A 23,724-nucleotide genomic window follows, 5' to 3' on the forward strand; every position below is an offset into this window, starting at 1 on the left:
TTATCAAAGATGAAATACAAGCATCTAGTTAGAAGTAATGTTGTGTAAAATCATTGTAAAGATAGTTAAAACCAAGATGTGACAGTTACCTTAGCTGTGATATATGTTTATTATATATCCTTGTCATAGCAAGTAAGACCATAAACAAATGTTCACATTTATTACACGATATATATATATATATATATATATATATATATATATATATATATATATATATGTATGTATGTTGATGGATCCGAAATGCATAATAATAAGCTTAGAGCTTGAAGTTTTTCGTGTACTAAGATTAGTTTATATTACCTACCATTCAACATTGTAATGCTTAGTTCATTTTTTGAACTTGCTGCATATGAACTTGAAGATTGAGTAATGTCCGGGATTGAATTTTCAACGTAAAATCCTGGTTCTTTAGGTGAAGGCAATGGACTCTCACTCCCCAACATCAGGATCACAGAAGTCATAGTCGGTCTATCTTCCGGGTAACGTTGAACACACAACAAACCAACATGGATTAATCGTAGAACCTGAAACACGTTGATTGATTCACCTAGGCACTTAGCAACTAATTGCATAGATCTGCCTTCATTATAGAATTCCCAAGCCTGTAAAGAACAGTAAACACAAGTAATATATTTGGTGTTTCAAAAGGATAAATTGCATTACAATGTAACCACCTTTGTTCTCATTTCTATTTAGGTAAATAACTTAACTTGGTCCCCGACTATAGGGAAGTTTTCATTTAAGTAATCTTTAAAGGTATTTGGTAATAGTTTTCTAATTTGGTTACTTTTTATAGATGAATATAAAGGCAGTTATTTAAAAAAAATGACAACTTTTTAGTTTTACACATATTATACAATTTTCGATTTGATGTTTATAAAAGGCCCAAACTTACATGTCCAATAAGACTGTTGGAATGTTCTTTGTGGTTGAACCCTCTATTTTTCTCCCCACACACAATTTCGAGCACTAATACACCAAAGCTATATACATCTGATTTTATGGAAAAAATACCATCTCCTGCATACTCGGGTGCCATATAGCCACTGTTAGGAATCAAGTTAATGTAAGGCATTCATTAAATAAATGGGAACAAGGTTAAGGTAGATGAATCTCACTATGTGCCAACAACTCTACCAGTGTTTGCCTCAATCTGATTTCCACCAAAAATTCTAGCCGTGCCAAAATCTGATATCTTTGGGGTCATATCCTTGTCAAGCAAAATATTGCTGACTTTGAGATCCCTATGTATGATTCTGAACCGAGAATCCTGGTGAAGATAAAGAAGTCCACGAGCAATTCCAATGATAATGTGGTAACGAGCAGGCCAATCAAGGAGTTTGCTTTGTGTTTTATCTGTGAAAAGTTTATCTTTTAGTTTACATCATTGTTGATTTGATAGTATTCTATGTTTATTTTTATGTGTGGTCCCATTTACCAAATATAAAGGAATCAAGGCTTTTGTTTGGCATGTATTCATAAATTAGCATCTTTTCAGCTCCCTCTATGCAGCAACCCAAGATCTTGACAAGATTTCGATGTTGTAGTTTAGATATTGAAATGACTTCATTCTTGAACTCAAAAACGCCTTGAGTAGATGTTTTTGCTAGCCGCTTCACTGCTATTTCAAGTCCATCTTCGAGTACGCCCTGGAAAATAAACTTTTAAGACAAATACTAGCATGGAAAGCCTTTTATACATCTTCAGACTTTAGATGTTCATTGTCTTTTTTTTTTTCCACATTTGTTTTTGTCATTTTTGGGTAAACCACAATGCCTACTTTTGATCTCAAATCAGACAAGAATAAAACTAGCGTTCACTAAGAAAATTAGAAGTGACAAAGAAGACACGTATTTGTGGGTTTCGTCAATCAATTCGAAACCGTAATGTGTCAGTTTGATCGATCAGTTAGATATATATATATATATATATACACACACACTTGATGCAGAATGAAAGCAGAAAAGATAAAAGAGAAACTATCTTGAATACTTGATATAAAACAGAAAAACTGATCAGTTAGATATATATATATATATATATATATATACACTTGATGCAGAATGAAAGCAGAAAAGATAAAAGAGAAACTATCTTGAATACTTGATATAAAACAGAATTTATAAAACATTAGATAACAGGTTTTTTTAATTATTAACGCCAAATTTGACGTGTTTCCGAAATTACAAACTATGTAATAATTATTTTAATAAAGACAATAGATACATGTGTAAATTAATGCAGTCAAGGATTTAGACGAAATATGAGACAATTGAAAATAGCTTAAAACTACCCAAACTCTTTCTGTGCTGATATCTAAGTCCTAAATGAAGGATCTCAAGTGTTAACAGTTGGAAACTTAAGCTACAAATCATATTGAAGGGAACGGAGTCATAGAATACCTTGTATACCGGTCCAAAACCGCCCTCTCCAAGTTTGTTGGTGATTGAAAAGTTGTTGGTAGCTTTAAGTATTGTGGACAAGCCAAATAGTGGTAGCTCTAGATCTTCATCGACACTACTATTTACAAGTTCATGTCCGGACTTGTTTCCGGATGTCCCTGTGAAGGGGATAACCACAAATTTTAAATAATATTATTTTAGTAAAGCGCGATTCATAAGTAGAAAAGTATGGTGCTTCTTCATATAAAAACGATAAAACATTAATAGACAAATATTTAGTATTAAAAATTCATACCTTGTTGCTGGTGCTTCTTCCTATTGTTGGAAATTCTGATCAAGATTAACTTGATCATATGAACTTCCATGTGCAGCGGATACATGGTTTAGAGTTGTAGACATTGTTAATGCAGAAAAAAAATTATGGATCGAAAGAAAGGCTAACAGGGGGTGGACAATTTGTGTAATAGAAATTGTCTTGATGCCGACAACATTTGCCGGCAAATGACTTAAATACTGCAGGTTATGGCGGTTGTTATGGCGGGTAACTGCTATGCAGTTATTTGAAATCCGGTTTCCCGCTAAATACCCGCTTATTACATATACCTTACTTATCATATCTAATATGTCACTAATCGTTAATTACATAGTAAAAACAAATAAGCATAATTAAGTTTATATTTCTAACATAACCCCCTAAACTTGGTTATGCTTATGAGCTTGTTTGATCACACTTCGGTTTGCTTCTTCAACGGCCCATCTTGCTTGATTAAAGTCGAATTTCTTTCGTTTCTTCATTTGATTCCAGTTGTCGTCCCTCACACCTGCATAAAATGCTACTTGATTTGGTTCCATTTCTTCGTGCACATCAACAGCAGCACCCTGTCGGCCGCTTCCCAGGCTGTTTGTCTTCTTGAGATCCTCTCTTGAGACTTCATCCTCTTCACTTATAATCCTTTTATCATGCACTCTCTGCTGAACCTTCTTGAATTTGTAGTAATACTCGAGGGTGTCTAGGTACATAGCATAAACTATACGAATGAAATCACCATCTTTGTATTCAAATCCCATATCTTTAGCGATGATTGGCCATAAATTTTCTGTTGTTATTTCACGGTATCCTCCATCCTTATCAACCAACGTATACAGATCCATTAGATCTATCTTGTGATTGTCTTTGGTGTAAGGAGGGAACGGTCTATGAGTAATTCCCAAGTATTCCGTTAAAAACCATTTAACCATTTCTTCGAACTTCTTACTTAGTTCATATTTGTACTTGAAAACGTATTCGCGATCGTCTAACATACTTATCACAGCCTTACAATCATTAAATTCATGAAACTCCAATGATTTTAGGATCATTAGATTCCAATCGATCTCGGTTTCATCCGAAACATTGAGGGTTTCGAAATATGAATTCAAATAATCGTTTTTGAATTCATCATCTATCCCACACATGTTTTGCAACCTTTCTTTTTCCTTTATCCCCAACTCTTCCTCTTTTGTTAACCCCGATACTTCATTTTTTGTGTTCATCACCGGCCGGAGATGAGAACATTGGGAATATTTTGCAAGAATCACCGGTTCTCCGGACGGTAAAACCTTGTAACGTTAATTGTTCTAAACTTAGAACATTCCGGTTTATGTCCGGTGAATAGAAAACGCTTGGAACATTTAGTGTTTCATTTCCCATTTTTACTTCGGCTATCCCCACTCCTCGGATGAATAGGAAATTATTCATTCCGGATCGAGTTTCTACCCCCATGATGTGTTTCACTCTTTTAAAGACATTTAGATTGTTCACAAAATGGTGACAAAACGTTGGATTCACATACCAGATATCGTTCCATTGCCCTCCGTCGGTACCCGTGACTATCATTTCTTCTCGGCAATGAACTTCTTCTCTTTGCGTTCTAATACCATTATTGATTGCTTGCCGTATAAGTTGAGATTCCTCATCGTTTTCTTTAGATTTACAAGTGTAAATCTGATGGCCGGGCAAGTGACAATAATAACACAGCCTTTCTCTTCGTGATCGTCGTTTTCGTTCATTCTTTTCATCTATGCAGTGTTGGCAAGGCATTTCGGTGTTGGTCGGTTTCATTTCTGCATCTTGTCTTTTCGTGGCTCTGATACCACTATGTTGGAAATTCTGATCAAGATTAACTTGATCATATGAACTTCCATGTGCAGCGGATACATGGTTTAGAGTTGTAGAAATTGTTAATGCAGAAAAAAAATTATGGATCGAAAGAAAGGCTAACAGGGGGTGGACAATTTGTGTAATAGAAATTGTCTTGATGCCGACAACATTTGCCGGCAAATGACTTAAATACTGCAGGTTATGGCGGTTGTTATGGCGGGTAACTGCTATGCAGTTATTTGAAATCCGGTTTCCCGCTAAATACCCGCTTATTACATATACCTTACTTATCATATCTAATATGTCACTAATCGTTAATTACATAGTAAAAACAAATAAGCATAATTAAGTTTATATTTCTAACACCTATAACGACAAAATAAGCATATTATAACTAGTATAACCGAAACTACAAATGCCATGGGGATAATAACTCGTAGTCTTCTCCCTGCACTTGAGCTTCTACTGTTTTCTATTGAGTCTGTGTCGAAGAATAATGTCTTAATTAAGTAATTAATTAGTAATTAATATAAAACTATTTTGGAATTACCTAACTCAGATGCTGACAATCGTATATAAAGAGTGTCCCCATTTGTAGAGAACGATCTGATATCCATAAGGTCACCGAACCATAGCAAGCAACCACTTCCAGACCCAGATCTATTCGAATTTGTGTAAGCAGTACACGAACAATTGCTTTTACACATCTCCTCACATTCGACAAGGGTCATGGCCTGGTTATACCATGACCCCTGAGTGTCTGGTAACTTCAGATTTGTATATTTGTTGAACCCTTCCCCAGGGTCACAATTCAAAGGGATGGTATGTCGACACCCCTTTGACCATTCTGTATCTGTAACCTGATCAGGAGATGTGGGTTCAAAGCCCTTCAAACACATACAAACCGGAGAACTTTCAATGTTGCAGCTCCCAAATGGCCCACACACCTTATAATTATCACAGCGATCAATTTGTGGAGTCGTGTAAAGGCTCCATTCTTGTTGGTTATCACTCCATTTTAAGATCTCTAAATGACCATTCGATTGTAATACTATCCTAATCATAACTGAAGACGTGAGGATATATTGGTAGTAAATTTCTCTATGGTCAAGAACAAAGGTGAAGTTGTATAACGGGTTCAGTATCAAATTAGGAGTTCCAGAAAACCTCAGACCGTTCCATGGACCTCCCCTAAACATTATTTTTCCCCCTCTGGTTAAGATCATCTGAGGGTAACCTCTGGTATCAATCCAATTTGAAAACTCACCCGAAGCAGGATCATTTTCAGATTTCCATGAGGTGAAATTTCTTTCAATCCCCGTAACCAAATTCCTGCCCAGCTTCATTCCGGGAAGGAAAGTGTCTGTTATAAAGTCGAAACTTTGCCATATGGGATCTTCTTGATTAATGGCGCCACCATCATTGTAAATTATAAAGTTCCCTGTATCTAAAAGCTGACCAATCGGATTCCTCACTGGCGTGACTGACGAGTTCACCGATGACCATATGACGTCGCCCGTGGTGGCATTTCTGAGAATTAAAACTCCCTGATGGGTGAGAGTTAGCTCGCTGGAGGTGTCGCTGAGTGGTGTGTTTCGGTTGGCTACCCATACAACGGTTCCTTTTGATATTTTGTACCAGATTCCAACATAATGGTTTGTGGAGTTAGGGGGGCTAAAGAAACCAAGTTCGAAGGTTTCTTGTGGTGAAATGATTGTTTCGTTATATCTAACGATTTGGTTTGCGGATATGGTGTCTGCAGCAAAGCTGCAAGTTACTGATGTATAAAATATAAGGAAGCTAAAGATCAACTTGGTCTTGATCATCCTTCTTTCTTCCATTTGTTCAATAACGTATCACTAACACATTTACGATTTTGAAATATAACATTTTGATATTAAAACCAGGGTCCAGGAAATTAAATGCCTATTTGTGCAAGTGGCATCCGCATTTGATACCTGAAAGGTGGTCCTCTACATGTACGCCTATATCTTCTATTATTCTTGCTATCAATGCATCTTATTTTTTTGAAAGTTAGCCTTTATTCACACACCAACCAACAACAAAAGATGCAAACCAAATACACAGAAGAAAAAAGAAAGACAACCCAACCAAATACAAGCTAATTACATAAAATGAAATTGGACCCACTGCTCCCACTCGATATCCAGTTTGGATCTGTTTTTAATCCATAGGAAACCCGTGGTACGCAGATCATCCAGAATGCTACCAATGTTCACCCTCGCTGACTTAAACACGACCTCATTCCTATGCTTCCAAATGAGCCAACACCCGATCTTGACTACACATTGCACCAGCTTCTGTTTCACTTGCCCATTCCGTATGCAATTATGCATACCAAGAACATCATCTGTAGAGAACAGAAGTGCGGGAGATAGACCACACCATGCAGAAATATTCTGCCATACAGTCGATGATACAAAGCATGAGGAGAACAAATGATCAATTGACTCATCGACTTCGCAACACAACGGACAAACAGAGGATGAAATATTAATGCCACGCCTCACGAGAGCCATCCGAGTAGGAAGCCTATCCAGGGTCAATCTCCAACACAAGATATTTACCTTTTTTTGGCAGCCAAGAGCACCATCCAGCTTTGCATCCATCCTTCGTTGAAGCTGGTTGTGCCATTAGCCCCCTTAGTGATTTCACCAAGAACCCTTCATCTATATTAGGAACCCACTTCCATGTGATACTTCGTTGAAGTATCACACAGGCCTACCCCATTGATTAGATTTTGGCAGTTATAAAATTCATCCATTTCAACTTGAGTTTGCGGTTGACGGCTCCAATCCCAGACATAACTCCTAACACCCCCATTGTTGACCAACCTTTGACTAATTAAGCATTGTTTGGATTTTCTAAACCAAAAAGAGCTGGGAAAAGGTCCTTTAAACAAGAGTTGTTTATCCACGAGTCCAACCAAAAACAGATAGATTCACCGTTACCAACACTACCTTGAATTAAGCTCCTTATATGTATGTTTTGGATGCTTAGTTCACCTACCACTTTATTTATGTTTTGCCAATAACCTGACCTACCTGTTTTAAGAGGCATGAACTCCCACCTTCGTGGTGGTGATTGATGAAGAGCAAGTATCACCCTTCACCACAATCTCCTTTGCTCGGTCTTGTATCTCCATGCCCATTGGGTGAGAAGACTCCTATTAAAGTCCGAGAGGGATCCAAGACCCAAACTGCCTTCTTTAATAGAAGCCATAATGTCTTTTCATTTTATCCATGCCATTTTGTGAATTTCATTTCTGCCAACCCAAAAGAAGTTACGCCTGATTTTTTTCCAATTTATATATCACCTTCATTGGAGCACGGAATAAAGAGAAGTAATAGTTTGGAAGACTATCCAACGCCAACTTAATGACTGTGACCCTTCCCCCGGCTGAGAGACTGGAGGCCTTCCACTTAGATAATCGATTTTCAAGTGTTTCAATTACCGGAGCCCAATTAGTGTATTTATTCATATTGGCACCCACTTTGAAACCAAGATATGTAAATGGGAAGGAACCATATTGAGAAGCCATAATGTTCGCTACCCTTTGAACTACTTCCAAAGTAACCCCTTCGCCAAACAGACATGATTTCCTCCTATTCAATTTTAGAGAAGATACAATAGAAAAACATGTTGGTGCAGTTTTTGTGTCTGATGCTATTGGAATAGATTAGATTTATTTTATGCTGATTATGTAATAGTTAGTGAAATGGTCAAATGAACGTGTACTCGTTTGAAGTGGTCAAACGAAAGGGTTATTCGTTTGACCGTGTGTGTTTGCAAGACAAGGGAGTGTGGCTATAATACCAACCCTTAGTCATTTGCAACATGGAGAAGGTTTTAGACTTTGGGGGAGAGATCACCACTTGGTCACTCCCCAGATGTATACTCCTTTGGTATGGTTCGGCTAGCTTGTAATCGGGCCGGTTTGTAATGTTATGCTACCGAATTTATACAAGAAAGTTGTTTTATCCGTCTCTAATCTTCACGTCTTGAACATAATCACACACTAATCACGGTTTCCGGTCCGATCCATGAACCTACAATTGGTATCAGAGCCATGGTACCCGACTTCGTGAATCTAACCACTTGCTAAGTCACATGTGCTCTAGATCAGTGATTTTTGTGGTTTTTTGTTTGAGGTGTAAAAGTGGGTAAACATGAAGAAAACCCAGATTTGGACCCGAATGTATGGGTCTGAGATGATACGGATCATACGAGAGGGTTGGGTTTTCTGTTTCACACCAGAAAATCAAGTTTTCATCATCATTTGAAGGTTTTTTGTCAGATCTGCAGAAGAATAGTTCGTTGTGTTCTTGAGGAGTGTGGTGGCTACTTTAGAGAAACTAGGGTTCTTCAGATCTGATCCAAAAGTGAACCACAGAGAACCCACTGGTGAAAAACCCCCCACGAAAAACCCCTGCTCCGAAGAACCCCTTTGCGAAGAGCCCCCTGCGAAAAACTCTCTTCACCGAAGAACCTCCTGTAGACGAAGAACATGCAAGTTAATACCATGAAATCAACGAAGAACCTTCTTCGTGGGTATGATGTTTCGTCAATAAGGGTCATCAAGAAGAACCTATTTGTTTGGACGAAGAATGTGCTTTGCGAAGAAGTCATCAAGAAGAACCTACCTTCTTCATGGGATTATGTCTTTCGAGGTGCAGTTCAAGCTGCACCTGCTTCTAGCAAGTTACTGAGATTTACTCTTTGCCCAAGAAAATGTGATGGCGGCTGATTGTTTGTGCAGATAAGGTTTGGAATTAAAGATGGTAGAAGCAAATTGTGCTTGAAGTTAGAGGATTACGACTGCTGATGTTGTATTGCAGAGAGAGAGAGAGAGAGAGAGAGAGAGAGAGAGAGAGAGAGGAGAGAATGGAAGGTTGTTGGCAGCTGACTTTGGGTGAACAGCTAGGGTTAGGATGGTGCATGGGGGTTGTTAAAATGTTAGCCCCACTGATGGATTATTTTTTCAATCAATAGTGATGGATTATTTCTTCTGGTTTGTTTTAATTGGGCCAATTCAAGTATGGATATAGCCATATAAGGTGGGCCATGATGTTTTAGATAATTTCCATCACTTGGAAGTGGGCACCGAAACGAATTCAAGTATAAGGTCAACGTAAAACTTTCAGAGTCAAAGAAGAACTAATTGATTTGTTTTATTCTACTTGGGTTCTTCGTTCAGTTCATAAATTCAATCTACTTAGGCCAAATTTCTTTATCACTCACGAAATATTAGTGGACCTACAAGTGGGCCTTTTACTTGATATAGTGGGCCTCTTATCTCTCACATTTTGGGCTAGGATATATCATTCATCTCCTTTGGGGTTGGGTGTTCATGAAGCTTATTTGAATTAAGCTTTAACGTCAAATTCATACGGGTCTGGGAGCTATAAACTTCATCCATTTCAACTTGAGTTTGCAGTTGACGGCTCCAATCCCAGACATAACTCCTAGCACCCCCATTGTTGATCACCAACCTTTGGCTAATTAAGCGTTGTTTGGATTTTATAAACCAAAAAGAGCTGGGAAAAAGGTCCTTTAAACAAGAGTTGTTTATCCACGAGTCCAACCAAAAACGGATAGATTCACTGTTACGAACACTACCTTGAATCAAGCTCCTTATATGTATGTTTTGGCAGTTGACATACCACTTTATTTATTTTTCGCCAATAGCCTGACCTACCTGTTTTCAGAGGCATGAACTCCCACCTTAGTAGTGATTGATTAAGAGCAAGAATCACCCTTCGCCACAATCTCCTTTGCCCGGTCTTGTATTTCCATACCCATTTGGTGAGAAGACTCCTATTAAAGTCCAAGAGCGATCCAAGACCCAAACTGCCTTCTTTAATAGAAGCCATATTGTCTTTCCATTTTACCAACCCAAAAGAAGTTGCGCTGATTTTTTCCAGTTTATCTATCACCTTCATTGGAGCATGGAATAAAGAAAAGTAATAGGTTGGAAGATGGCGAAAGTCCAGTAGCTAAAAGCATCACTAGCTTACGCTCTGACCCGAGTAGCATGGGGCACGTGGAATCCCGTGTGAATCAGCAAGGACCACCTTGCAAGGCTAAATACTCTTGGGTGATCGATAGCGAAGTAGTACCGTGAGGGAATGGTGAAAAGAACCCCCATCGGGGAGTGAAATAGAACATGAAACCGTAAGCTCTCAAAAAGTAATAGGTTGGAAGACTATCCAAAATGAGTGTGACTCTTCCCCCGGCTAGGCGGTTGGAGGCCTTCCACTTAGATAATCGATTTTCAAGTGTTTCAATTACCGGAGCCCAATTAGTATATTTATTCATATTGGCACCCACTTTGATACCAAGATATATAAATGGGAAGGAACCATATTGACAAGCCATAATGTACGCTACCCTCTGAACTTCTTCCAAAGTAACCCCTTCGCCATACATACATGATTTCCTGCTATTCAATTTTAGACCAGATACAATAGAAAAACACCGCATCAAACGCCTTAAATTTAAGGCATTATGGTTTGACTATTCACCCACCAAAAGCACGTCATCCACGAAGATTAGATGGGATATGGTAGGACCGTTATTTGGAATTGACACCCCATGTAAGAATCCTAACTCTACAACACTATTAACAAAAGAAGAAAACCTTTCCATTGCTAGTATAAAGAGGAATGGAGAAAGGGGATCGCCCTACCTAACACCACGCTCAAAATTAAATTCTTCGGTGGGAGACCAGCTTACCAAAACCGAGGAACTTGATGAAGACAAATTGCCTTTAATCCAAAGCCTCCATTTATTTGGGAAATTCATTTGATTTAACACCGAGTCTTTAAACCCTGAAGACATGGAATCAAAAGCCGTATTGAAGTCCACTTTGAACAATAATACTTTTGACTTCCTTTGCTTTGCACATGAACGAATCTCATAAATGATCATCGAGCCATCAAGTATGTTACGGTCGGCAAGGAAAGCCCGATTGTTCTTCCGATACCACCGACTTTATTACGCTTTTTAGGCGATTTGCTAACACCTTTGATATTACCTTATTAATCCAACCAATCAAACTTATCGGCTGAAATTTGTTAAGATTTGTAGCAGAGGAGGATTTCAGTATTAGTGTAATAGAAGATGAAGAACAACCATGCCTAATCACTCCTGTTTCATGAAAGTGGTGCAACACCCTAATAAAGTCTTCACCTAGCTCATCCTAGAAATGCTTTATGAATTTGAAATTGAAACCGTCTGGGCCAAGGGCTTTATCATCCCCACAATCCCAAACAGCCTTGCTGTTGGTGCACGAATGTCTAAAGCCTGCGTCTTAGTCTTAGTTGATCATGTATAGGGTTTAAGGGTCTGTAATGTTAATTATGTGATGTATAGGGGTTGATATGTAAATGTATGGTTTTAATGTACTGATTTCGCTCGTAATGACAATGTGTCATTTGGAGCGAAATCACTAGCTTCTGATTTCGCCCCAAATGGCACATGGTCATTAGGAGCGAAATCCCTCCCCTATATATAGGTTAAGTGTTTTCTCATTATGTACGTGCATGTTTACTGTGTAGCCGAACTGTTGCTCGACTTTTTCGTGAAAAATTAATGAGAAAACCAGTTTAAAGTGATCTAACCTTCTGTTTCTACTTAATTTCTACTTTGATTCATGCTGATTGTGTATTTCCGCTGCATAATCAGTAGTATCTAGCTCTGATTGACTTACTCGACTCTGATCGTTTGAACATTAGCAAAATGGATGAGACGTGGGTTGATAAGTTGGCGAATGCTTTACCAATTGATGTGTGGGGAACGTATTTGTTAGCTTGGAAGAAGAGCGGAGAATATTATAGTTTCAATTTGAGCGATTTCGTCAAGAAGATTCAAGCTCAAGAACTTGAGTTCCAAAAGATTAGAAAATTGAAGCCTGAATTAGGAGAGTAGAATCATGAAGTAGCAACTGATGAAGTAAAAGACAAATCTGAGGAAAATGTTCAAATGGTAGAGAAGCAAGTTGAAGAAATTTCAGTTATCAAGATCGAGAAGAAAGCTGAAACTGAAATGATGTCCGAAAAGTGCTTAAAATGTGATGAATTCAAAGCAGACAATGTCAAACTCTTAAAAGAGATGGAGAGTTTGACATTGGAAATCAAAATTTTGAAAGAAAATGAAAAAGTTTTTGAAGATAAGATAAAATCTTCAGAAAACAAAGATTTTTGGATAAAATTGGAAAACAAAAATCTGAAACAAAATGAAGCAAAATTTCAAGAACATATAAAAGTTTTAGAAAATTAAAAATCTGTTCTTGAAAAGAATATAGTGGAAAATGAAAATGCGATTAGTTCTCAGCTTGAAAAAATCTCTCAGCTTGAAAATGAAGCTAACAGTGCAAGAAATAAAATTGCTGAGTTTGAGAAGAAATTGAAAAGTTTTGTGACCTCTTCAGCAATGATTGATCAACTCTGTCCAAAACCGATCAATTCTGCTCCAATAAGTGACAATGTCACAAATTTTGACAATGTTAAAATTGAGGATTGTGATGATAAAACTGATGATGAAAATGAGAAAAATGAGAAAAGAAAAATATTTTTAGATTTAAAAGAAAAAATTTAAAATACTATTTTGCAATCTACTGAAATAGGTGAATGCTCAAAGCAAAAGCCTTTTAAGAAGATTGTAGAACATAAACAAAAAATTAAAAATTCAAAAAATTTTCAAAATGAAAATAAAAGCTCATCAGTTCAGTCATCCAATCATTATGCAAAATCACAAAAATCTAAAAACAAAGACTTACAAAAAGTTGGTAATATGTGGTGCAGGTTTGACCACAGTGCTCAAGCGTCAAATCAAGGATACAAGAGGAGACATGAGTACCACAAGGTAAATCAATGCTACGATCTGAGTGTGTGGTATGAAAGTGGAGATTGGTACGAAAACAGGGTGTGTTACAACTGTGGTTTTCAAGGACACATTGCTGTTAACTGCCAGAGACAGAGATTTGAGACAAGAAGATGTTATGAATGCCAAATCAAAGGTCACATTGCCAGAGATTGCCCAATGAGATCAATAGAAAGATCGAGGGCTGAATCTCAGAAAAAGATGAAGAAATCAGTCAAGGTCGATGAAAAGCCCAAAGAACCAAAAGTGAAAAAATAGAAAGTGAAGCTTTCACAAGGGCAGAAAGATAGACTGAGAAAGAAAAGGAAGAAAGCAAGAGAGTATCTTGAAAAGATTTTGTCCTCGAATACAATAAGAAAAGCAGATAAAAGTTCTGATAAATCGTCTTGCTTACCAAAGAATGACAAATCATGCAAAACGAATTCATCATATACAAATCTGAGGACATAAGAGAAAAAGGAGAAAAAGAAAGTTGTCGGCGATGAATCTGGCTCATCAAAGTCAGACAAGCCACACTCAGGCAATGATTCTGGTGTGTCAAAACCAGAGGAGCCATTGGTTGAGGTAAAAAGTGGTGATTCCGGTTTGACAACGAATGATGAAAATTTTCCATCATTGTCAAAAGGAATTTCAAAAGCACCCAAGGACCGTCAGTGTAACACCTCGGAAATTCCTGCCCAATAAAATAAAGACACGTGTCATGTGAGACCAACGTGTCAGGAATCCGGAACAAACAAAAAGATGTATGGTGGGATTTTTAAGAGGGCGTCATGTTATTAAAAATACCTCTTAACGACCCAAGGGCGACATGTTATTAAAACACCTCTGAGCGACCCAAATTATAAATCCCAAGATCCTTAAATCGTTTGATAAACATCTTATATATTAACCGTTTGTTCTAAATAAATAAAATTCCATCTTTTATATGAAAATTGGGTTATTAGGAATGTTGCTACAAAACTCTAATTTAAATTCTGGATTTAAAAGAAGTTGAAATAAGTTTTCTAAGTCTTGTTCAACTATATTGAGAATCCAAGACTTGTTCTTGGTATTTCCGTCACTTTAACCTCCCACAAGAATCCAAATTGAAGTGAAAACATGTAAGGAACATTCAAGCATGCAATGGCTGAGCAAAGAGGACCCACAACTGAAAAAGATGGCATGACATTCGGACTTGTAAGATTGCATGGTCAATTCTTGGATATTCACAAAATTTTTGGCATCTGGCCAACGGTTACGGACCGTATGGCTTTAAGCTTACGGTCCGTAAGGTGCACACCTGGGCGATTTCAGCAAAGGTCGGTTACGGATCGCAATCAATTCAGCATACGGTCCGCAAGAGAAGCATACGGACCGCAAGAGCTTAGGCTTACGGTCCGTAAGCCTGTCGCTGGCAGTAGAAAATGGACAGCTGCCTGTTCAGCCTGTTGCACCGCCTGATTAAGATGGTTTTCGAAACAAGGGACTTGCTAGGCAGTATTTAGCCCTCTAGGGACACCTGGGGTGATCACACAACAATTATAGAGTTGCATGTCTTGATCTTGAGCTCATTGGTGCACTATATAAGAGCATGAGTTGTAACCATTTTGGACATTCATTTGTAACTTCACCTCTGGAGCTCTCTGGACAACAAGCCATCTTCCTAGTGATCTCTAGCAGTAATTATGACTCTTGTAAGTGTCCTTAACCTCCCTTAATCTATTTTAGCTTAGTTAATTAGCTAAAAGTCAAACCGTCGTAATTAAGGTTTGACTTCGAGATTAGTCCATAATTACTCAGTCAAATCTCGTTTTAAAAATACCTATAAGTAGGTAATTATGTGGGTAACAAACCCTTAAAAGGGTATTATCAGATTCCCACTCTAACCATGTTAATTGTCGAGTCAATGTATACTTTAAAAAGTCAACAGAATTCTTAAATCCAAATTAACTCATAATTAGCAATGTAGGATACATGCAACCTGTTTGATCATTAAAATAACTTGTTAACTAATGTAAGAACATGTCCCAACATGTTCAACTCGACAATTTTCTGTTTAGACCCGGTTTGGAACCGAAAGTCGCATAGTTTGACCTTCGCTTTGACTTTCAGTTCTGACCCGTTTTAGTCAAGTTTAGGATTGCCTTAAAGCTTCTTTTGGACCTAGTTACATGTTAGTATAACCCTCTGTGATTATACGACTTGGTTCACTAGTTGTCTAATTATTATGCAAGTTTCCGTTAAATGCTCACATGTTGACCATTATGCCCAAATGACCTTAAAATATGATTTTTGAAAATGTAAAAGGGTAGACACCTTAGTTACCGATTTATCAGCTTGCACCCAAAATTTGAGTTCTGTTTGAGGTCTAGAATTAAAGTTATGCTCATTAGCATAATTAAGAGCTTCTTTAGTAATTAAATAGCATAAATTTCATATAGTCTATCTAAACCCGAATTTGGATACAAAACTTTATACCTACTGTTACAAAATAATATTTTGGGATTTTTAAAGATTTTTATTCAATTTTAGTCTGAGCATAACTTAGTGTTCTAAGCTTAATTCGGCTAATGCCGGTTTTGCCCTTTTGGGCTATAAAATGAGTTTTATAAATCCTTTTGACCCCAAACCTTTTTCTACTAATATGTTGTGTTAAAATAATTATTTTGAGCCTTCTGGAATATTAAAAATATCAGTTTTTTATACAAAACCCGGAATTGGCTCCATATCTTTTTTTTAGGCATTTTTACGACATAGTATGTACCAAAACTAGTCTATATGTATTAAGGTTGATACCTACTGATATACTCAATAAATTTTTATGTTTTAACAGTAAACTAAAGTTGTAAACTCAGGTTTCCAGTTTTGACCTTTTAGGCTTATGTGAAATTACCAAAATGCCCTTTTGGTGCATAGGATGGTTATAAATAATAAAATTCACATATGAGTATTACCCTACTGTTGTAACTTAGTAAAATGAGTATATTTACTGATTTATTCAGACCTGTAAATCAGAATATCATTTAAACTCTTTTACACCCTTTAAAATGACCAAAATGCCATTATGAGGCATAGTTTGGGTTTAAAACCATTTGGGGCATAATGGAAGGTATCTTGCTGCTATCACAACATATTTAGTGCATATAATCTCAGGAAACTTGTATATGATTTATATGGTTACCCGTTACGCACTTCGGCGTTCGGATCGGTTTATGTAACTAGTTTACACATATTAGCCGAAACGGGTCAAACCGTATCATCTTTGTCTCAAAATCCAGAATGTGTTTAGTTTACTCATATTATACAAGTCTCCAAACTTGTTGGGTCTAAAATCACATTCCTTCCCGGTTTTCGCCTTCCATGCGATTAAACCGTATTTATCCTTTGAAACTAACCGGTCTAAGCTTCGGCTAAGTAAAAAGACCCGTTAGGATTCTAATAGGTTATTATAAACCTTCGTTCCAGAATAGGAGACTAGTAAAAGACACTTGCATTTGCTGATTGTGGTTTATACTTGCTCAGGTAAATACTTTTAACTTATTTTCCCTTATATGGGCTTGGGGTACAGTATATAAAATAACGCTTGGTCGGGCAATTGACCCTAACTCATTAGTAGTTGGGTATTATCAATGTGACCCGTTTAAAATTTGGTTTTGTTTGTTTTACGCCTTTGGGAGTTTAATGACCATGTCCCGGATATCCTTGGCATCATTCATGAAATGGCCACGACCTTGACACGCGGGTGTAGGCGTACACCCGGCAATGTGTCCATATTATTAAGTATAACCGTTGGTTTCCCGCCGCGGATTTATACTATGTGGTGTGTCTATTAATCTTAAACCCGGCACGAACCGGGCGACTACACGCATAACAAACATGTAATTCTTTTACAAGTTTAAATTTGATTAATTATCCCAAGTTATAAAAAGTTTTGTGCCATGTGCATTCAAATCAATTTTTAAAAGATTTTCAAAATGAGTCAGTTAAATTGTATTTACAAGTGTAAACTGACGTATTTTCCCCAAAAAGATTAAGTGCAGGTTCTACACGTAATAGGCTGGCCACTCCTTAGCATCGTTAGAGTCTCGCAAGCTTGGATGCCATTATCTGTTTAATAGTTTCTCCTTTTTATTTTGATCCTCCTGCGGATCTATTTCAGCTACATTGTGATACTTGGATATTACATTTTGTTTGGTTGAAATAAATCTATCTTTTTGCTTCCGCTGTGCATTATAAATTGTGTTGTTTGACTATAATGATATCAAGTACATTATCTGTTGAACAGTTTCTCCTTTTTATTTTGATCCGCCTGCGGATCTATTTCAGCTACATTATGATACTTGGATATTACATTTTGTTTGGTTGAAATAAATCTATCTTTTTGCTTCCGCTGTGCATTATAAATTGTGTTGTTTGACTATAATGATATCAACTACGTCACGATACTCCCCCACCGGGCCCACCGGTGGCACGTGGAAATTAGGGGTGTCACAGGTTGGTATCAGAGCCAACACTGAGTGAATTAAACACTAGCCTTTTGTGTTTAATCTCAGTGCACGAATTGCACATTCTTCGAGTTCCGAGTCTAGACATCGAACGTAGGACAAACTCTGTTTTGTTTTTGTTATTCGGTCTTTTATTTTTATATATATTGGTCGTTATCTTAACCATGTTTGCAGGTCGAAAATGCCGCCAAGATTTTTGAGAGGTCGAGGCAAGGGCCCAGTTACGGGCCATGATCATGAAGCTGGGCCCTCGCACCGGCGAACGCCGTCAATTACCATGAGTACTAGCCCGCAGGAGCCATGGAGGCTCTACGTCGAACCCGGGAGGCGGTCGGTCTCCCTCAGTTCCTCACCTTCGTATTTGCATTCTTTTGGGCCCCATTCGGAGAACGAGCCCAACAACCAACCACCTTCTTTTATACCTTTGCAAAGATCGAACTCACACCATTCCTTTGACAACCCTTCACCTGTCTTCCAGAGCCGGTTCAACCCGGCTAATATCTTTCAAGAACCCGTGGGTTTTAACCCACTAGGACCTGAGGATCACTTCTCAGGGGATCACGCGGACGACATAGACGAAGACACGGATCCCGTGGAGCCTGCGTCCGGAACACCGAACCACCCCATCGAAATCTCCGATGGGTCATCTTTCCATGGATCACCTTATCGTGGTCCTGACAACTGCGAGGCGAGGTTCAGGCAGATTGACTAGTATTTCACGCCCTCTGAACACTCGTCCCCATACCAGCAGCAGCAGCAGGATCCTTCCGAGGATCACCGATTTGTGGCAGTCACTCCGCCACCACCACCACCACCAGTGGAACAGCAGCCGCCTCCGGAACCCCCGAGGCGGAGAAGGTCAAACGCACGGATGTCCGTGCGAGGGGGTGTCCGCATCAGCACACCCCAACCATCGAGTGGCAGTCACTATCCGCCACTCCAGGAAGAAGAAGAACCACAGATAGGGGGTCCATCAAACCCCGTTCAAGAGATCAACTCTGTGCCTATGGCGCCACCGGTGGGTTTTGATAACCCAATCCCTGCATACGTCGGTTCAGTGGCGTACAACCCTTTTGAGCAGCCGGCGCATACCCATTACAACTATGCTGATGTGGACCCATACCAGGAGGCATGGGACTACAATGCTAGTCACCTAGAGGGACCCTATGGTGGTCTTTGGACCACTGGTTACCCAACTTATGGGTACCAGCGTCCGCCACCTCCTCAACCTCTGTACTAACCGCCGCAGCCGCAGTTGATCCCGCCTGAGCGCCAGCAAGAGGTCCTTGAGAGATTGGACCGATGTGAACGGGAAATCCGGACAGAGCGCAGTAACAAACGAGGCTTCTTCAAGGGATTATCAGACTTGATCAAAGGGAAGTCCAAAAGAAGGGGTCTTTGAAGACCTTTTGTTTTATTTATTTTAGTTGTAATCAAGTCCCTACGTGGACTTTTTGCTTCAGTACTCAGCCCCTACGTGGGCTTGTCTTTTATATTCTGCCCCTGCGTGGGCATGTCTTTTAGTTGACCCCTGCGTGGGTTTGTTTTGGTTTTTCCGCCCCTGCGTGGGCATTTATTTTCGTAGAAGTCCCGTTTTGGGCGAATGATGTACTTGTTTAAACAATTTATGAGATGTTCTAGTTAAATTTTCATTTTACTTATTTATTATTAATTATGTGCATAAAACATGAAATAAATAAAAATAATAAAAAGATCTGCCGTTATATTAAAATGGTAAAATCTAAAAAGAACAAAGACCTAGCCATGTGTTATCATAAAACAAGGCGAAGATGGTAGTTCCATAATTAGATTAGACCCATATTAACATCTCAATTTAGGACTATTCTGCATAAATTATTAAAGGAATCTTAGAGGTAAAACCTAGCCTTTATGATGTTGAAGGCATGGCCAAGATGGTAGAACCCACATAATAGATTCCAATTTTTGTTAACTTCTGTTAGTACGTTAACATTCTTGGCAAACTGTGAATCAGTAAAGTCACACAGGCCATCCTTTAAAAAGGGTTAATTTAAATTCCCTTAATTATATAACCGCTTCTTAAGGGCAAAGTGCATATGGGCAATAATTAAATGTCCTCTGGGACTAAGAACAGTGGTAGCTTATGACTCCCTGTAAATAACAGGCAACGAGCTATGGTTCAAACCTGAATACCAGGACTCTGTAAATTTCTGGTTCATAATTAAATTAAAATTGTCCTTGTGACTAGGCCTTATGTGCTATTATTTCATAATTTAGGGTAATAATAAAGATCCTAAAATTTTAACAAATTAACCTAAAATGGCAATTTAAAACCATGGTTAATATAATATAATTTACTGTAAAAACCTCTAAATAAAACCTTGCCCATTTTTTTATATGTAGCAATTGAAGCTACATGGCGGGGTCGAATGAAGTAAATAGCCATCCGGTGGAAAACCATGATAACGCCAGAATACAGTTGACTGGTGCGGAGCTGCAAGCACTAGTGGACAACACCGTTTCCAAAGCTTTGGATAGACAGTACAGTGAGTCCTCTGGGACCCAAAGTAGAACTCTGTCTACACCTCACTCCAAGCCAAAGACCCATTCTGAGGCTCATAGCAAACCACCCTCTGTCCAGCCTAAGTCTAAGAAGGATGAACCTATGAAAGATAATGATCGAGACTCATCGAATGTGAACAGTGTTCACCCCAAGAAGATAGTGTTTGATGATGCACCCCGCTCTAAAGGATGCACATACAAGTATTTTGTATCATGCAAGCCCCGAGATTTCACTGGGGAAAAGGGCACTGTGGATTGCATGACCTGGCTGGATGAAATGGACAATGTTGTGGACATTAGTGGTTGTGCTGAAAGGGACATGGTAAAGTTTGCATCCCAGTCATTTAAGGGTGAAGGCCTAGCATGGTGGAGGTCATTAATCCAAGACTCTGGAAAAGTTGCCTTGTACAACATGTCTTGGGAGCAATTTGTTGCTCTTATCAAGGAAAACTACTGCCCTCAGCATGAGGTTGAAAAGATAGAGTCTGATTTCCTATCGCTGGTCATGAAAAACCTGGATTGCCAGGCATATCTCACAAGTTTCAACACCCTGTCCAAATTGGTTCCATACCTGGTGACCCCGGAACCCAAGAGGATCGCGCGTTTCATTGGGGGTTTGACCCCAGAAATCAAAGCTAGCGTGAAAGCCTCTCGGCCCGCTACTTTCAGATCCGTAGCGGATATATCTCTGTCCCTCACACTGGATGCAGTGAGGCAGAGATCATTGAGAAATGCTGACTTAGAGAACAGGAAACGTGAAGATTATAATTCACGTCGGTCGACCAAGAAGCATAGGGGGAACTGTGACCACAAGAAAGGGTCTGAGACCAAGAAGGGTGATCAGCAGTCGGGCGATAGGCCCAAGTGCAAGGTTTGCAAGAAGCACCATTTCGGAAGGTGCAGGTATGAACAGAAATCCTAGCCGAAGGCGTGTGGGATTTGCAAGTCCTCTGAGCATAGGACCCTTGAATGTAAGAAGTTGAAGGATGAAACTTGTTTTAGTTGCAATGAAAAAGGGCATATCAAGACCAACTGCCCAAAACTAGCGAAGAAATCTAAAGAAGGGAAGAAGACCAACGCCAGGGTATTTCAAATGAACGTTCAGGAGGCCATCCAGAACGACAACGTCATAACCGGTACGTTTCTCATTAATGATGTTTTCGCAAGAGTATTGTTTGATTCTGGAGCAGATAAATCCTTTGTAGATAATAAGTTTTGTGAGTTGTTAAGATTGCCTGTTAAAGCCTTAAGTGCAAATTATGAGGTAGAATTAGCTGATGGGACTATGGAAACAGTCTCGACTGTGTTAGATGGATGTGTCATATCCATTAGGAACCACTCTTTTCCTTTATCCCTGTTACCCTTTAAGTTAGCTGGTTTCGATATAGTGTTGGGTATGGATTGGTTATCGCATAACCAAGCCCAGATTGTGTGCAACAAGAAGCAAGTGGTGATCAAGACTCCGTCCGAAGAACCACTTACCATTCAGGGAGATACACATCATGGATTGCCTGAGCAAGTGGCTATGCTAAAAGCATCCAACTATTGGAAGAAAGGTTGTGTCATTTATATGGCACAAGTGACCATTGATGAGCAGAAGCCCAAGATTGAAGACATCCTCGTTATTTCTGAGTACCTTGAAGTTTTCCCTGAAGAACTACCTGGTTTGCCACCAGATAGACAAGTGGAGTTCAGAATCGACATCATTCCAGGAGCAGCTCATATTGCAAGAGCACCGTATAGATTGGCGCCAACAGAAATGAAGGAATTGAGGACACAGTTAGATGATCTGCTAGCCAAAGGTTTTATTAGGCCTAGTTCGTCTCCATGGGGAGCGCCAATCTTGTTCGTCAAGAAGAAAGATGGTTCGATGCGTTTGTGCATCGATTACCGTGAGCTTAATAAGGTCACTATAAAGAATAGGTATCCTTTGCCCAGGATCGACGATCTGTTCGATCAGTTGCAAGGAGCGAGCTACTTTTCCAAGATTGATTTAAAGTCAGGCTACCATCAATTGAAGGTCAAGGATGAAGATGTGCACAAGACTGCATTTAGGACTCGTTATGGTCATTACAAGTTCCTAGTTATGCCTTTTGGGCTCACTAACGCACCTGCCGCATTCATGGATCTCATGAATCGCGTCTGCAAGCCTTATTTGGATAAATTTGTTATTGTCTTCATCGATGACATCCTCATCTACTCGAAAAGCCAAGCTGACCACGAGAAGCATCTTCGATGTATTCTCAAGCTGCTTCATCAAGAAAAGCTCTATGCCAAATTTTTGAAGTGTGAATTTTGGCTTCGAGAAGTCCAATTTCTTGGGCATGTAGTCAATGAGCATGGTATTCAAGTAGATCCCGCCAAGGTTGAAGCTGTCATGAATTGGCAGGAGCCGAAGATGCCTATGGAAATTCGCAGTTTCTTAGGACTAGCAGGATACTACAGATGCTTTATCGAGAATTTCTCAAGGATTGCAGCACCCCTGACTCTTCTAACTCGCAAGTATAGCAAGTTCAATTGGGGGCCTAAGCAGCAAGAATCCTTCGATATTTTGAAGCAGATGTGACACCTGTGTCACCGCGACCATCAAACAAATACCAAGCCGATGAAATATTGTATTTCATACTTGGGATCTTGTATAAATATGTGTATCTTTTGCACATATCAGTTCTTGTTCAATTTCAAACTCTACAACGCTTTCTAGAGAATTATACGCAAACTGGTGTGTAAACGTACTCAGTTTAATGCGACAAATACTCTGGAACATCAACATATACTTAACATACCTTAAATAACCTTTACATAACTTAGAAATAAGTTTTGAAGGCTTTGGTATGGCAAAAACAAGTTAATTCGCTTACAGGGACTAAACTTGACAAACTACGAAAGTATGCCAATTTGAACTGTAACGAACATTCCGGAACATGTCCATAAGTTAAATATACCATAAATATCCTCTCCATAGCTTAGAAATAGGCTTTGAAGTGTTTGGTATGCTAAAACAAACTTTTGGAACATTCAGGGGCTAAAAGTGTCAAAAAGTGCACAAGTTTGCACTTTCGCGCATAACTTACGTTCTGAATACATCCGGACATCCAAAAATTTATGTAAGCACTAAAATATTTTATTTTAGTGTTTGGCATATGAAAAATCCATTCGTCGCGTCATTTGGATCGTTTTTCGCGCTTATGCGCATTCCGTCGTAATTAACCGAACATCGCGATCGTACGGCCAAACGAACCAACATCCG

The 23,724-nt window shown here is 38.9% G+C and overlaps 1 protein-coding gene across 2 annotated transcripts; it reads right to left on the reverse strand.

The window, feature by feature from the left end:
- Positions 1-233: 233 nt before the first annotated feature.
- Positions 234-6,398, reverse strand: LOC110889931 (G-type lectin S-receptor-like serine/threonine-protein kinase At4g27290). Of its 2 annotated transcripts, none has more exons than XR_004872302.1 (6): positions 5,096-6,398; positions 2,406-2,563; positions 1,442-1,652; positions 1,122-1,359; positions 899-1,023; positions 234-605 (listed from the first exon to the last, which is right to left on the reverse strand). XR_004872302.1 is itself a non-coding variant. In XM_035979684.1 (6 exons), the coding sequence occupies exons 1-6, from the start codon at positions 6,384-6,386 to the stop codon at positions 300-302; spliced, it is 2,355 nt and encodes a 784-aa protein (XP_035835577.1). In that variant the 5' UTR covers positions 6,387-6,398; the 3' UTR covers positions 234-299. The 2 variants fall into 2 exon arrangements, 1 of the variants encoding a protein (XP_035835577.1); XM_035979684.1 differs by having other exon boundaries at positions 899-1,049.
- Between the last annotated feature and the right edge of the window lie 17,326 nt (positions 6,399-23,724).

This window comes from Helianthus annuus, chromosome 11, assembly GCF_002127325.2.
Source record: "Helianthus annuus cultivar XRQ/B chromosome 11, HanXRQr2.0-SUNRISE, whole genome shotgun sequence".
Lineage (NCBI taxonomy): Eukaryota > Viridiplantae > Streptophyta > Magnoliopsida > Asterales > Asteraceae > Helianthus > Helianthus annuus.